Source organism: Crotalus tigris, unplaced genomic scaffold (genome assembly GCF_016545835.1).
Source record: "Crotalus tigris isolate CLP2741 ecotype Arizona unplaced genomic scaffold, ASM1654583v1 scf7180000021321.634910, whole genome shotgun sequence".
NCBI classification, from domain to species: domain Eukaryota; kingdom Metazoa; phylum Chordata; class Lepidosauria; order Squamata; family Viperidae; genus Crotalus; species Crotalus tigris.
In genome coordinates this window covers 418,824-435,661 of record NW_024098453.1, presented here as the reverse complement: position 1 = coordinate 435,661, position 16,838 = coordinate 418,824, and the positions used below count along the sequence as shown (strand labels likewise).

General features: G+C 46.0%; 1 protein-coding gene across 3 annotated transcripts in view; it reads left to right on the top strand.

The window, feature by feature from the left end:
* The window catches only part of LRCH3 (leucine rich repeats and calponin homology domain containing 3), a 123,063-nt gene that overhangs the window by 83,497 nt on the left and 22,728 nt on the right, over window positions 1-16,838 (top strand). For 2 of the 3 annotated variants that reach the window (XM_039369918.1, XM_039369916.1), the window contains exons 12-16: window positions 689-838; window positions 3,000-3,047; window positions 7,315-7,368; window positions 14,916-14,964; window positions 16,676-16,789. In XM_039369918.1, coding sequence (XP_039225852.1) covers window positions 689-838; window positions 3,000-3,047; window positions 7,315-7,368; window positions 14,916-14,964; window positions 16,676-16,789 — 415 coding nt within the window. The remainder of the gene's footprint in view (window positions 1-688; window positions 839-2,999; window positions 3,048-7,314; window positions 7,369-14,915; window positions 14,965-16,675; window positions 16,790-16,838) is intronic. The other variant, XM_039369917.1, reaches the window with a different exon arrangement.

Here is a 16,838-nt window from a genome sequence, read left to right as displayed (position 1 = left end):
CATGTGATCAAAATTCAGACGCTTGGCAACTGGTGTGTACTGTATTTATGGGCTCAATTGTGGTTGTAAGTCAAGGATTACCTGTAATTCTTACACTAAGGGCTTTTGAAGGTTAAAACAATCAATTTCTACCATATTTTTTTAAAAAACTTAACGACATCGCTCATCTCAGCCCCCTTTTTGTCATGTTGTTGCTTCCGTTCCGTTCCTTTTCTCATTTGTTTGAATATTCCACCCGGGCAGGACTCACTTATTAAATGGAATGACATCGTTAACGCTTTATGGCAGTGTTTCTCAACCTTGACCATTTTAAGGCATGTGGACTTCAACTCCCAGAATTCTACAGCCAGCCCTGCTGGCTGTGGAATTCTGGGAGTTGAAGTCCACATGCCTTAAAATGGTCAAGGTTGAGAAACACTGAACTACATGAAGGTAATAGCCCCCTTGTTATGGTTAGTCCTTTGGGTGATTTACACCTCCAGTTCCTTTGAAGTGTACCCGGAAGGAAGTGAGGGCCATAAAGCCCCCTTCATCGTATGGCAGAATCCAGGGGAGGCAAAAATGGGGTTTTCTATAGTTTGATAACCAGAGATGAAATATAATTGGATTCTGACAGCCACACCTTCTGAAGGAAGCGGCTCGTGGCTTTTGGATCAGTGCCTTGTCCCTCTGTGTGTCCTCCCCGCAGACCGTTCCCACGGAGGCTGACCCACCCAAACGGCGTGAGCCCTTCGCGGAGTGGACGCGGAGGGAAGCGCAGCTGGCGGCCCTCCATTATGAGGAGGAGAAGCGGAAGACGAAACAGATTCAGAAGGAAGCCGTGCTCGATTTTGTCAAAGTAAGGAACCTTCTGACGCCGCCTCCCAGCTGGCTCTGCCTCTTGGCATTGATGATGTTGCCCAGCTGGGTAATGAAAGGTCTGCGAGAGAACCACCAGGCCCAGAGAGCACCAAGGAGCCCTCAGAATAAACCATGTCCCAAGTCCTTAACTTTTCAATAGCAGGGCTAACTCACCTGCCAGGTAGTAGAAGTGAGGTTTTTTTTGGAAATACTATTGGGTATGAGAGATCAGGAACGACTACTACTACTACTACTAATAATAATAATAATAATAAAGTTGGAAGGGACTTCGGAGGTCATCTAGTCCAACCCCCTGCTCAGACAGGAAACCCTATACCATTTCAGACAAATGGTTGTTCAATCTCTTCTTAAAAAATTCCAGGGTTGGCGCATTCACCGCTTCTAGAGGCAGGTGGTTCCACTGGTTAATTGTTCTCACTGTCAGGAAGTTTCTCCTTAGTTCTAGGTTGCTTCTCTCCTTGGTTAGTTTCCATCCGTTGCTTCTTGTCCTGCCTTCAGATGCAGAATAGAATAGAATAGAATAAGAATAGAATAGAATAAGAATAGAATAAGAATCAGAGTTAGAAGGGACCTTGGAGGTCATCTAGTCCAACCCCCTGCTCAGGCAGGAAACCCTAGACCATTTCAAACAAAATAGCTGTCCAGTCTCTTCTTAAAAACTTCCAGTGTTGGGGCATTCATAGCTTCTGGAGGCAGTTGGTTCCACTGGTTAATTGTTCTAACTGTCAGGAAGTTTCTCCTTAGTTCTAGGTTGCTTCTCTCCTTGATGAGTTTCCACCCGTTGCTTCTTCTGCTGCCTGCAGGCGCTTTGGAGAAGAGCTTGACTCCCTCTTTTTTGGGGCAGCCCCTGAGATACTGGAAGGCTGCTATCCTGTCCCCCCTCGTCCTTCTCTTCATTGAACTAGACATACCCAATTCCAGCAGCCATTCCTTCGTATGTTTTAGCCTCCAGTCCCCTGATCCTCTTTGTTGCTCTTCTCTGCACTCGTTCCAGAGTCTCAGCATCTTTTTTACATGGTGGTGACCAAACCTGGATGCCATATTCCAAGTCCGGCCTTACCAAGGCCTTGTAAAGCAGATCTTGTCCATCCAGATCATGGTTGTCCCAAATGTTCTTTTTCAAAAAGCAACGGGACTGTCTTGTTTTTCCTTTGAAGACATTTTGCTTCTCATCCAAGCAGCTTCTTCAGTTCTGACTGAATGGTGGAGGATGGAAGGATTTATATTCCTTGCAGTTCTCTGGTCGTTAGTGCTCTTTCTGAGAGTCGTTGAGGCCACCTGGAGGTTTATCTGTTCCTCCATCCACGCCCATTTGCACCACTCAGGTGACCCTGAGGATACAGATAAATCTCCAAGTGGCCTCAGCGACTCTATAAAACATTGGTTCTCAACCTTTTTATTGTCACGACCCCCAACCGGTCGTAAGTCGAGGACTACTCAACTGGTGCAGCACCGTTTGCAGACTGGGACTTTTGGCGGGCTCAGCAGGGCAGAGACAGCCTGGACAATTCCTATTGGCTTTGGAAAGCCAATAGAATTAGACTCTATTCAAGAGAGTCTATTCGATTGGCTTTCAACAGCCAATAGAATAAAAGGGAGGAGCACAGCTAAGGAAAAGGGGGGGAAAATGGCGGACTGCGTTTGGCGACCCCCGTGAAATGGTCGTTCGACCCCAAATGGGGTCCCGACCCACGGGCTGAGAACCGCTGCTCTAAAAGGAGGCAAACGACCAGCGGTCTGCACGGAGTATAAATCCTTCCATCCTTCACCCTCCAGTCAGAGCTGAAGAAGCTTCTGGGATGAGAAGCGAAACGTCTTCAGGGAAAAACAAAGGCAGTCCAGTTGCCTCTTGAAAAAAGCATCTTTGGGACATTTTTCCATCCATGCATCCATCTATTATTTCGTCTGGGAATGGAAGCTGAAAACGGGGACGGGTGGGTGAGTGGGAGCGACCCGACTCACTTCGAGCAGAAATTCTAAACAACGATGAAAGCTCTTTGTTTTGCTGGAAAGAAACCCTCCCAAATTTCCACCCTTCGTATTTCAATGACTTCCCTCCCTCCTCACCCTCTTCCTTTCTAACGCTGTCCTCAGTTTACCCTCCGACTCAGCAAGTTCTTTTTTTCTTCTTTCCAAAGCTCAAGGCGTCCCAGACTCCACGGAAGCAAAGTTCTCCAGAGAGCGAGGTAAGCCCTGATGGATGTCTGTCGCCCTTTCGTTCTTTCTACTAATAGCTTCCTAGGCAGAGGAGTGGCCCCTTAGGGCTGTGACCACCAGCCTGTTTCCTGGGAAAGGCCCCCCTGGGGTCGGTGGAACGGCCTGAAAAGCATATGGGGTCATTATGAAAACGCAGCATTTGAATCTTAACAGTGCTGGCCTTTGTTGGCTCTTAAGCCCTTGCTCCCCTCCTTCGGCCTTTGTTTTGAATTTTTCCTGGAAAGGACACCGAAGGAAAGTTGGAGCGGACAATCAAACTGGACGCACGAAAGAGAAGATGCCGGCAATAGTTCTGTCCCAACTCTCCAGCCACGTCGTTCAAATAAATACTGCTGCTCCTGAAAACTCTAAGGTGGTCGGCCACTCACCGTGGCCAGGCTGTTCCATTGACGTTGTTTGATACCCAGCGAAGACGTTTCGTGATCCAACTAGGTAACGTCATCAGTGTTAGAAGGGAGTAAGGTTCGTTCCCTTCCAGCACTGATGATGTGACTTAGTTGGGTCATGAAACGTCTTCAAGAAAACCACCAAGCTCAGAGAGCACCCGGGGCCCCACAGTCCTTCTCCCTTTCTTTCTTTCTTTCTTTCTTTCTTTCTTTCTTTCTTTCTTTCTTTCTTTCTTTCTTTCTTTCTTTCTTTCTTTCTTTCTTTCTTTCCTTCCTTCCTTCCTTCCTTCCTTCCTTCCTTCCTTCCTTCCTTCCTTCCTTCCTTTTTCTTTCTTTTCCTTTCTTTCTCTTTCTTTCTTTCTTTCTTTCTTTCTTTCTTTCTTTCTTTCTTTCTTCTTTCTTTCTTTCTTTCTTTCTCTTCTCCTCCTCCTCTCCACAAGCCCCCCTCCCTTCTAGCACTGATGATGTTGCCTAGTTGGGTCATGAAACATCTGCAAGAAAACCACCCAGCTCAGAGAGCACCAGGGACCCCACAGTCCTTCTCCCCCTTTCTTTCTTTCTTTTTTTTCTTTCTTTCTTTCTTTCTTTCTTTCTTTCTTTCTTTCTTTCTTTCTTTCTTTCTTTCATTCTTTCCTTCCTTCCTTCCTTCCTTCCTTCCTTCTTTTCTCCTCTTCCTCCTCTCTGCAAGCCCCCTCCGTTCTAGCACTGATGATGTTACCTAGTTGAGTCATGAAATGTCTGCAAGGAAACCACCCAGCTCAGAGACCTCACAGTTGTTGTCCTGCTCCTCCTCCTCCTCCTCTTCCTCCTAGCAAACACCACTCCCTTCTTGCACTGATGTTGTTACCTAGTTGGTCAATGAAACATCTGCAAGAAAACCTCCCAGCTCACAGAGCACCCAGGACCCCATAGTCCTCCTCCTCCTCCTCTCTCATTCCAGCACTGATGACGTTACCTAGCTGGGTCATGAAACGTCTGCAGGAAAACCACCCAGCTCAGAGAGCACCCAGGACCCCCACAGTTGAACCCTGAGCTACCAATATTCTTACCTAGTGGCACAATGGAAAAGCCTGCCTCTGCTTGATATTGTTGCACCTGCCCTGCGCACGCAGTTGCTTCGGAACACACCTGCCTCACAAGCATGTGCTCTCCTCTGAATTTTGCAAGCCACGGTGCGCTTGAAAGCTTCCAAGCACTCCAGGCTGATACGCCAGTTGGTTCTCATTCCAGTCTTTCTCCCCATTTGCTTTTTGCCTGCAATACGTTTTTCTACACCGTTTGAACAGAGTTGTGGTTTTTTTTAAAATATATATATATATATATATTTTACTAAAGGAAAGTAGTTTTGGTATCATGAGGCGACAGATCAAATCCTTACCCTTTAAGGCTTTCCATTCTGGTTTCAGTCGTCCTGTTTTTTTCTTCTCATGGTTGTTTTTGTGCCTCCCAACTGTGTCTTGTGTCTCTTTCCTAAATATTACGTCGCGACTTTGGAAAAACGGCAGAGAAGAGCAACTCAGATGAATCAAAGGCCTGGAGACTAAAACATACGAAGAACGGCTGCAGGATTTGGGTATGGACAGTCTAGGGCAGTGGTTCTCAACCTTTTTAATGCCGCGACCCCCCAACCGATCGTAAGTCAAGGACTACTCAACTGGTGAGCACCGTTTGCAGAATGGGACTTTTGGCGGGCTCAGCAGGGCAGGGACAGCCTGGACGATTCCTATTGGCTTTTAAAAGCCAATAGAATTAGACTCTATTCAAGAGAGTCTCTTCTATTGGCTTTCAAAAGCCAATAGAATTAAAGGGAGTAGCACAGCTAAGGAAAAAGGGGAAAAAAATGGCGGACGGTGTTGTTTGGCGACCCCCGTGAAATGGTCGTTCGACCCCAAATGGGGTCCCGACCCACAGGTTGAGAACCACTGGTCTAGAGAAAAGAAGGACTGGCCGGGGGGACAACACGATAGCAGTTTTCCAATATTTGAGGGGCTGCCCCAAAGAAAGGGGGGTGTCCACCTATTCTCCAAAGCACCAGAAACAACGATGGAAGCCAGTCAAGGCGAGAAGCAACCTGGAATTAAGGAGCTGTTTCCTGACAGTGAGAACAATTAACTCGAGGAACGGGAAGTTGCCCTCAGAAGTTGCTCCATCCCTGGAGGACAGGACAGCCCCTTCTCCCAATTGTACAGGGTCTCCTGCCTGAGCAGACAGTTGGACTAGATTTTACAGACAGTTTATTTATTTATTTTATTTATGAGACTTATATACCGCTTTTAAGTGCAAGCACTCTCTAAGCGGTGTACACCAGTAAGCAATGTATGTATGTGTATGTGTATGTGTATGTGTATGTATGTATGTATGTATGTGTATATATATATATATATATATATATATATATATATATATATATATATATATATATATATATATATATATATATATATATATATTTACATTGCCCCCAACAATCTGGGTCCTCATTTTACCTACCCCGGAAGGATGGAAGGCTGAGTCAACCTTGAGCCGGTGAGATTTGAACCGCTGACCTGCTGAACACAGTCAGCTAAAGTGGCCTGCAGTACTGCACTCTAACTGCTGCGCCACCTCGGCTCGTAGTTGGACTAGATTTTACAGATAGTTGGACTAGATTTTACAGTGTTTCTCAACCTTGCATTGCTGGCTGTGGAATTCTGGGAGTTGAAGTCCACATGCCTTAAAATTGTCACAGTTGGGAAACACTGGACTGGAAGCTCCCTTCCAGCTCTATAATATTCTTTGCTGGAAAATTTTGGAATTTTTGGAGCCGTGCTGCATTTTGGAAGCAGCCGCAGCTCGGGATTCAATTGCAGATGGGTGAAATGCTGAGATATTATTATTATGATTATTATGATGATGATGGTGGTGATGAGTAGTAGTAGTAGTAGTAGTAGTAGTAGTAGTAGTAGTAGTAGTAGTAGAAAGTTGGAAGGGATCTTGGAGGTCATCTAATCCAACCCCCTGCTCAGGCAGGAAACCCTATACCATTTCAGACAAATGGCTGTCCAGCCTCTTCTTAAAGACTTCCAGTGTTGGAGCATTCACAGCTTCTAGAGGCAGGTAGTTCCACTGGTTAATTGTTCTGTCAGGAAGTTTCTCCTTAGTTCCAGGTTGCTTCTCTCCTTGATGAGTTTCCATCCGTTGCTTCTTGTTCTGCCTTCAGGTGCTTTGGAGAAGGGCTTGACTCCCTCTTCTTTAGGGCAGCCCCTGAGATATTGGAACGCAGCTATCATATCACCCCTCCTCCTTCTCTTCATTAAACTGGACATTCCCAATTCCAGCAACCATTCCTTGTATGTTTTAGCCTCCAGTCCCCTGATCCTCTTTGTTGCTCTTCTCTGCACTCTTTCCATCTTTTTTTACATTTGGATGCCATATTCCAAGTGTGGCGTTACCAAGGCCTTGTAAAGTGGTATTAACACTTCACGTGATGTTGATTCTATCCCTCTGTTCATGCAGCCCAGCACTGTGTTGGCTTTTTTGGCAGCTGCAGCACACGGCTGGCTCCTGTTTAAGGGATTGTCCACTAGGACTCTGAGGTCCCTCTCATAGTTGCTACTATTGAGCACGGTACTCACTCTACTACACCTGTATATTTGGTTTTTCTTGCTTAGGTGTAGAACTTTACATTTATTAAAAAGCTAGTGGGGGTTCCCCCCCTCCGAAATCCTGGCTTCCTTTGTACTTCGCTGAGGAAGCGCCCTGCGCTTTCCACATAAAAAGCCTCATTCATTCCAGATGTCTGTGCTTGTCTGCCTACGCGGTGTTGTGGTGTTCTTTGTTACTGACCCGAACATCTCTCCCACGTCCCCAGTGCTCCTTTCCATCCCGAAGGTGTCAGCACACTGATGACAGTGCCTTGCTGGTGGTAAGAATCCTGCACGCCGTAGCCTGCTTGGGTGTTGGCCTCTTGGGGCAAAATTGGCATGTCTTGGTAGCCTGGGTTCAGAGGAGGCAGCTCGTCTACGCAACCCCCCCCCCCAATAGCATAAAACATGGCTTCCCTTCCTTTCCCCCATCACATGCTCCTGGCAAATCATGATTATAGAGCTGGGTGTAGCCAGCGTTCCCTGTTCATGATAATCATAATAGTAATAATAATAATAGACGAGAAAGAACTGGAGAAGATAACAAAATACAAAGACCTACAAATAGAAATAGAAAGAGCCGAGGTGGCGCAGCAGTTAGAGTGCAGTGCTGCAGGCCACTTTAGCTGACTGGGTTCAGCAGGTCAGCGGTTCAAATCTCACCGGCTCAAGGTTGACTCAGCCTTCCATCCTTCCGGGGTAGGTAAAATGAGGACCCAGTTTGTTGCGGGCAATGTAAATATATATATACATTGCTTACTGGTGTACACCGCTTAGAGAGTGCTTGCACTTAAAGTGGTATATAAGTCTCCTAAATAAATAAATAAATAAATAAATAAATAAATAAATAAATAAATAAATAAATAAATAAGACTGTGGCAAAGGCAAGCAAGGGTAGTACCAATAGTCATAGGCGCCTTGGGTGCAATCCCAAAACATCTGGAGCACCACTTGAACACTTTCATCGGCATTGACAAATTCGCCATCAGTCAATTGCAAAAGGCAGCCTTACTAGGAACCGCTTCCATCCTGCGACGAGATCTGTAATACCAACAAACATCCACGTCTGCCTATCCCAGGTCCTGGGTAAGGACTCGAGAGGTAGACAAAAATGCCAAATCCAGTCTGAACATCTGGCTGACGGTGCGATGATCCATAATAATAATAATTTAAAAAAAGTTAGAAGGGACCTTGGAGGTCATCTAGTCCAACCCCCTGCTCAGGCAGGAAACCCTATACCTTCTTCTGAGCTTTTCTCCCCGTCGTGATTTGGAGTCTGGAAGAGCATCGCGAGAGACACTTTTTGTCTTGATACAGGCAGTCCTCGCCTTAATGACCACACCTGAGCCCCAGGGATATTTCGGTTGCAAGTCATTAAGTTGAGTCATTCCACCCGAACCAGATTCCATTTGACAACTGTTTTTTTAAAGTTGATCGTTAAGCGAGTAACCATGGTCGTTAAGCGAATCCAGCTTATCCAATGGGTTTTTTTTTTTTTTTTTTTTTTTGGGTGCCACAAAATGTGATCACGTGAACCTGGAGCCCTGCAAGTGGTTGTAAATTTGAGCTGGTTGCTAGGCGACCAAAATAGGGTCACATGACTGTAGGAGAGTGGAGGCAGTTGTAACTTCAGGTTGTAAGTCATTTATTGGGTGTTCTTTTTTTAACTCCGTCACAACTTTGAACAATCGTTAAGCATCGGTCGTAAGTCAAGGACTGCCTGCATGTCCTATTAGAAATACAGGTAGTCTTCGACTTAATAACCACAATTGGAGCCAAAACTTCCGTCGCTAAGCAAGACAGCTGTTAAGTGGGTTTTGCCCCCTTTTGTGACCTTTTTTTCTTGGCCCTATCCGTTAAGCATATCACTGCAGTTGCTAAGTGAATCACAGGGTCATTAAAGGAATCAGGCTTCCCCCATTGGGTTTGCTTGTCGGACGCTGCCCGGAAAAGTTGCAAAAGGAGATCACATGATTCCCGAGACAGTGCCACCCGTTGCAAATACGAGTCAGTTGCCAAGTGGCTAAATTTTGATCAGGTGACCACAGAGGGTGCTGCAACGGTCGTAAGTGTGAAAAGTAGTCCAAAGTCACTTTTTTCCAGTGCCGTTGTAACTTTGAATGGTCACTAAACGAACGGTTGTAAGTTGAGGACTGCCTGTACAACTTTACTCAGGAGGGCTAATCCTGTAAACTCAAAATTTCTGCCCATCCCATAGAACAGGAGTAGGCAACCTTGGCTCTTTTATGACTGGTGGACTTCAACTCCCAGAATTCCTGAGCCAGCATGGCTCAGCTTGGAAACCTCTCCCTTTCCCCTCAGCACGGCTGGCTGAAGAATTCTGGGAGTTGAAGTCCGCAAGTCATGAAGGGGCCATGGTTTCCCCATGCTGGCTCAGGAATTCTAGGAGCTGAAGTCCACAGGACTGTAGTTGCCCACCCCTGGTTTTGGTATAGATTGGGGCTAAGCAACCTTGGCTCTTTTATGACTCGTGGACAACTCCCAGAATTCCTGAGCCAACCTTGCTGAGGGGAAAGGGAGAGATTTTCAAGCTGAGCCATGCTGGCTCAGGGATTCTGAGAGTTGAAGTCCAGAAGTCATGAAGGGGCCATAGTTCCCTCATGCTGGCTGAGGAATTCTGGGAGTTGAAGTCCGCGAGTCATGAAGGGGCTCAACTGTGGTCTTAACGCAAGGACTACCTTTATCCATTGTGCCTTTTATGGACTAACCCAGGGGTAGGCAACCTTGGCTCTTTTATGACTGGTGGACTTCAACTCCCAGAATTCCTGAGCCAGCCGTGCTGAGGGGAAAGGGAGAGGTTTCCAAGCTGAGCCATACTGGCTCAGGAATTCTGGGAGTTGAAGTCCACCAGTCATAAAAGAGCCGAGATTGTCTACCCCTGCCATAGACAATTGGTGGATAACCAATTCATTACAAGCACTAGGAATATACTTATTTTTTTTTCCAAATGCCAAACTTTTTGAGCTTGAAACGTGGGCTCTCTGACCATCCCACGAGTGTTTTTCAGCTCAGATCTCCTAGAGTCACTTTTATCGGTGAGATGGGCGGCGTATAAATTTAATAAATTAACAAAAAAAAATAACGCCCACTTCTAGAGCAATGACAATCTCATTGGGATACCCATGTCAAGGTTGAAGCAGTTGTTTCAACTATATATATGGGCACAAAGCAATTTAAAAAAAAAACATTTTGCATGCCAGTAACAAACAGACAAATGTCCAATAGATTTTGTTTATTCTGCCAAAATTTGGCCCAGGGATGGAAGTGTAAATGGATACCCATCTATTATTGGGAAAAGCTTTCCATGATTGTGACAAAGCAAGGCAGATTTGGATTCTCTTTATGTTGAATGTGATAGTCTCACAGCAGTGTGTCTCAAGCCTGGCTGTTTATGAAGGGTGGACATCAACTCCCAGAATTCCCTAGCGGCAAGGCTAGCCAGAGAATTCTGGGAGTTGAAGTCGAGACATTTATTTTCAAACAGCCAAAGTTGAGAAACACCGCTCTCTCTATTTTTTTTATTGTTAAGTTTCGTGTGTGTGTGTGTTTGTAAAAGTCATTCCAACCATTAATGTTGATCACCAGTTTTGGTGATCAAATCTACCTCATGAAGACTAAACCCTTGGTTTAAATCGGTTTCAGTTAGTGATGTCACTACTCTTGTCCAGATCCCGTTTTAAAGATTGTCCACTTTTCACGTAACCCTGTTTCCATGTTTTATGCTATTTCCGTCCTCCTTTAGAGACCCTTTGGCATCTTAAAAATAGCTGCTGAAATCCAGCTTCTTTGCTGTAGCGATCTGCTTGCTCCTGCATGTTTACGGCTCGCATGCGTTCTGTGTTGTGTTGTGTGTTTTTGTCTCCTCTTCACTCAAAGGCTTCCTATTGTCAGCTCAGACATCTCAGCTTGATCCTGGAAAGAAAGGAACCGCGACGAGACGCAGCTCTGTATTTCTTTCTTGCAGAAGTAGAAAAGAGGTTGGAGAAATCATTTCAAATCTGAGTTGACAGAATGCCGGTTTAGTCTTAGCCCCGATTCAGCTGGATAGCATTTTAAATCTTAATCATACTTAGGAAAAGTGAAGCCAGTTTGCACCATAAGACTCGTGCAATCCACTATAGTCCACTGAATTAAGAAAGAAGATACATTACAATTCATTGCCATCTCCCTCCTTTCTTTCTTTCTTTCTTTCTTTCTTTCTTTCTTTCTTTCTTTCTTTCTTTCTTTCTTTCTTTCTTTTTCTTCCTCCCTACCTCTTACTTTCTGCTCTCCTTCCTTTCCTCTCCTCCCCCCCTTTCTTTTTTCCTCCCTCTTTCTTCTTTCTTTCCTCCCCTACTTCCTTCCTTCCTTCCCTCCCCTCTTTCTTTCTTTCTTTTCTTTCTCTCTTTCTTTCTCTTCCTCCCTACCTCTTACTTTCTGCTCTCCTTCCTTTCCTCCCTTTCCCTCCCTTTCTTTTTTCCTCCCTCTTTCTTCTTTATTTCCTCCCCTACTTCCTTCCTTCCCTCCTTTCTTTCTTTCTTTCTTCCTTCCTTCCTTCCTTCCTTTCCCTTCCTTTCCTTTCCTTCCTTCCTTCCTTCCTTCCTTCCTTCCTTCCTTCCTTCCTTCCTTCTTATAAGGCTGCCCCAACTCAGCCCAAGTGAGTCTGGGTGACATACAACATAAACACATATCAATAATAATAATAATAGTGACTGTGGAAAAGAAAACAAAGGTAGTAACAATAGCGATAGGCAGCTTGGGCACGATCCCAAAACATCTGGAGCACTACTTGAACACCCACCGGCATTGACGAAGCCGCCATTGGTCAGTTGCAAAAGGCAGCTTGGCTTGGAGCAGCTTCCATTTTGCAGTGATACTTTGATCCCCATCAGACATCAACATCTGCCTCTTCCAGGTCCTTGGAACGGCTCGATAGGTGGACAAAAAAGCCAGATCCAGTCTAAATATCTGTCTGATGGCAACCAACCATTTTAGATATAGTAACAAACAGTGCATAAGTGTGTTTGTGTGCCTTTGAGTCACCCAGCTGGCTATTATGCCTAAGGCAAGACTAGAACTCACCGTCTCCTGGGGATTGGCCTAAAGTCACCCAGCCAGCTTTCATGCTTAAGGCGGGACTAGAACTCACCGTCTCCTGGTGATTGGCCCAAAGTCACCCGGCCAGCTTTCCTGCCTAAGGCGGGACTAGAACTCCCTGTCTCCTGGGGATTGGCCCAAAGTCACCCAGCCCGCTTTCCTGCCTAAGGCGGGACTAGAACTCCCCATCTCCTGGGGATTGGCTCAAAGTCACCCAGCCGGCTTTCATGCCTAAGGCGGGACTAGAACTCCCCGTCTCCTGGTGATTGGCCCAAAGTTACCTAGCCGGCTTTCATGCCTAAGGCGGGACTAGAACTCCCCGTCTCCTGGGGATTGGCCCAAAGTCACCCAGCCGGCTTTCATGCCTAAGGCGGGACTAGAACTCCCCGTCTCCTGGTGATTGGCCCAAAGTTACCTAGCCCGCTTTCCTGCCTAAGGCAAGACCAGAATTTACTGTCTCCTGGTTTCTAAGCCAGCACCTTAATTGGCCAAACCAAAGTTTAACTTTTGTTTTGCAAATGGTCTCGCTGCAGACAGGGCTTGAGCAATTCCAGCTCTTCCCAGCACCAGTTTTTCGGATTGCTTTCAGTCTCTTGGTCCTTTTCTGCTGGGGGCGGTGGGGGCAGGGCTTTCCCAGCATAATGGATTATTGTGTGGCTGGCTTTTGTTTCCCACTTCCCTTCTTACATCACAGGGCCTGGCCAGCCAAGACGTTTGTCCAGCTCTAAACAATGATTTTAGCTCTCGGGTTAAGGAAATGGCCCGAAACCAGATCCGAGAAGAGAAGCCGGCTATATGAAACTAGCCTGGTCCTTGCAGCCAGCTCCACATTCCGCCCGTTGCGTGCACCAAAATAAAAGTTGTGGGTTTAGTCGCCTCCCTCCACACTCGGCAGGCTTTCTGATTGCCCGTTGTAGCATTGTGGCGATGGCTAAAACTACTGTTTTGGAAGCACCTGGTGCTTTTAGCTGCAATCAACTCTTGTCTCTCTCCAGTTGTTCCAAACTGCATTGCCGTCAGTCTGCTGGGGACTAAAGTTTGGGTGGACGGTCACTTTGATTGATTGATCGATCGATTGATTGATGGATCAGCCCTTGGGTCCTCTCAAAGTGCAAAGTTCCAGAAACAAATTATTAACTAACATTTGATAAAAGCAATTTAAAACGGAATTAGACAAAAGACACTTTAAAACGACATTGGAATAAAGTACAATGAACCTGGAATAGAGTGCCATCATTGAAAATGTAGATAAAGGAGGATAAAAAAATTGTATTTTGGTGGTTTGGGAGTGTGTGTTTTTGTACACGCACAAGAGGGGGAAGGGAAAGGGCTGAAGGATGGATTTGAACGTTGCGCATTTGAATGTCGAATTGGGGTTTTCCGGCCCTGCCCCACGGCGGCTGCCGGTAGCATAGAAAAACTGCCAGAGTAAAATTGGTACAGCACCAGCCCTGGCCGTGTTACTCCAGTTCAGCCCTCGTTGCAAAGAACACAGGCAGTCCTCGACTTACACAGTTGAGCCCAAAATTTCTGTTGCTAAGTGAGTTTTGTCCTGTTTTACGACTTTCCTTGCCGCTGTTGCTAAATGAATCGCTGCAGTTGTTAAATTAGTAACATGGCCGTTAAGCGAATCTGGATTCCCCCATTAGCTTGGTTTGTCAGAAGGTTGCAAAAGGGGATCACGTGAGATACGGCAACCATCACAAATGTGAGTCGGCTCACCAGCATCCGAGTGTAAATCACGTGACCACGGGGGAGGTGGCAACGGTGAGAAGTGTAAAAGTAGCTCACTTTTTTAGTGCCATTGTAATTTTGAACGGTCACTAAGCAAACCGTCATAAGTCGAGGACTACCTGTATAGGTTCCAGGTTTTCTAAATAAATTAAAAAAAAATCCGATGCAGGAAGGTGTCCCGTGCCGAAAGGATCAAAAATTTACCTCAGTGACACCTGCTTGGAAATGAGCAGAGCGATGTTTTAAATTACGCCGAGTTCGGATTTTTGTTTCATGACGGTGAAATGAAGCAGCTCAGGGAGTCCTCAGCTTAACGACCACAACTGAGCCCAAAATTTCCACTGCTAACCGAGACCGTTGTGAAGTCAACTTTGCCCCATTTTACGACGTTCCTCACCCCGGTTGTTAAGTGAATCACGGCATTTGTTAAGTTGTAAACACGGCTGTTTAAGTGAATCTGGCTTCCCCGGGACTGTCTCAAAAGTGTTTTCTTTGGCTTTGGTCAGTGTTTCTCAACCTTGACCATTTTAAGGCATGTGGACTTCAACTCCCAGAATTCCACAGCCAGCAGGGCTGGCTGTAGAATTCTGGGAGTTGAAGTCCACATGCCTTAAAATGGTCAAGGTTGAGAAACACTGGCTTTGGTGAACACTTGGTACACCGTTAACGTTTCTGCTTTATTTTTATTTTTATTTTTCTCGCCAGTAATTAGGACTTGCTTTTCCTCTGGCTGACTTAGCAGACGCACTTTTCTGTCGCGGCTTTTGTTCCTCTACATTCAATAGAAGGGGGACGTTGCTCTCCCTTATTAAACTACTCACAGTGTTGGCTGCTTCTTTGGGACAATTTCTTTTAGACAATGTCCTTTTTTCTCTCCCGAGAATCTGCACGCTAGTTTTACCTTTCCTCTTCCAAAAGGATATTCTTGCTATTCTGCATTTGAGTGTCAGCGGAATGTCTTGAGACCTTCACCTCTCTCTCTCTCTTCGATCCACAGAGCGAGGACCGATCCACCATCTCACCGAATTCACCCACTTCTCAAACAGGTAAACAAGGAAGGGGCCAACATCAGAAAGTCCTTGTCAGAATTCTGGATCTTGTCCAGATGATAATAATGAAATTGTCCATCACTAGGCCTTCTGGGGGGGGATTATATTTCTACATTAACCTAGCGAGTTAGCAGGAGACAGTCCAGTAAATAAGGGTGGACAGGGTGGACCACCATTCTAGCTGAGAACACGTGTTCCTGAGCTTATCTCCTATAACCTTCAGGGATGGCTACCTAAAACAGCAATCACAACGTATCTCTGACTGCCTGTCCTTTGAAATCAAAGTAGTCCCCAACCACCCAGCATTTCTGGTTTCCAAATGCCTCCTGGTTGGTTTATTTATTTTATTAGTCTAGTCTAGTCCAGGGGTTGGCTCTTTTATGACTCGTGGACTTCAACTCCCAGAATTCCTGAGTCAGCATGGGGGAACTATGGCTCCTTCATGACTCGCGGACTTCAACTCCCAGAATTCCTGAGCCAGCATGGGGGAACTATGGCCCCTTCATGACTTATGGACTTCAACTCCCAGAATTCCTCAGCCAGCATGGGGGAACTATGGCCCCTTCATGACTCGTGGACTTCAACTCCCAGAATTCCTGAGCAAACATAGCTCAGCTTGGAATCCTCTCCCTTTCCCCTCAGCATGGCTGGCTCAGGGATTCTGGGAGTTGAAGTCCACGAGTCATAAAGCAGCCTAGGCCAGGGGTAGGAAACCTTGGCTCTTTTATGACTCGTGGACTTCAACTCCCAGAATTCCTGAGCCAGCATGGCTCAGCTTGGAAACTTCTCCTTTTACCCTCAGCATGGCTGGCTCAGGAATTCTGGGAATTGAAGTCCACCAGTCATAAAAGCCAAGGTTGCCTCCCTCTGGTTTAGTCTATTTATTTTACTTTGTTTTACTTGGTGTTATTTTATTTTGTTTTATTTATGACTTTAATTTGTGATTTTATTTAATTCTATGATTTCATTTATTGATTTTTATCCTGCCTTTATATCTTAATAATTGACTCCAGGCAACACACATACCTAATATTCCTTTTTCCTCCTATTTTTCCCACAATGACAACCCTGTGAGTTGGCTTGGGTTGAGAGAGAAAAAGGGCTGGCCCAAAGTCACCTAGCTGGCTTTCATCTCTAAGGCAGGACTAGAACTCACCATCTCCTGGTGATTAGCCCAAAATCACCCGGCTGACTTTCATCCCTAAGGCAGGACTAGAACTCACTGTCTCCTAGTTATTATCCCAGAGTCACTCGGCTGGCTTTCACCCCTAAGGCAGGACTAGAACTCACTGTCTCCTAGTGACTGTCCCAAAGTCACCCGGCTGACTTTCATCTCTAAGGCAGGACTAGAACTCACTGTCTCCTAGTTATTAACCCAAAGTCACCCAGCTGGCTTTCATGCTCTCTGGGAAGGTTACAAATGGTGATCACATGACTCTGGGACTGCAACCATTGTAAATACATGCTAGTTGCCTAGCTTCCAAATCTTGATTGCATGGTCCACTGGGGGGGGGGTGCAACAGTCGTAAATGCGAGGACCAGTTTTAAATCGGTTGTAACTTTGAACCGTCACCAAACAAACGCTTGTAACTCTAGGACTTCCTATGGTTCGGTTCCCTTTGTAAGGATAAGGATTTTGCTTTTCTTCTCCCCCCCCTCCTCCTCCTACCCCCCCCACCCCGCCCCATCCTTCCACGTCTCCCTTTAGTTCACCTCTCTGCCCCGTATCCTGGCCCAGCTGCCCCTCCTTCCTACAGAGGGACTCCTCAGCGTCCCGAAAGCTTCCTTTTTCGAAATGCTACCAGGGAGGAAGCAAACAGAGGTAAGTCAAAGAGCACGACCGGGGCCAACCTCTGGGCTCCACGGTGGGG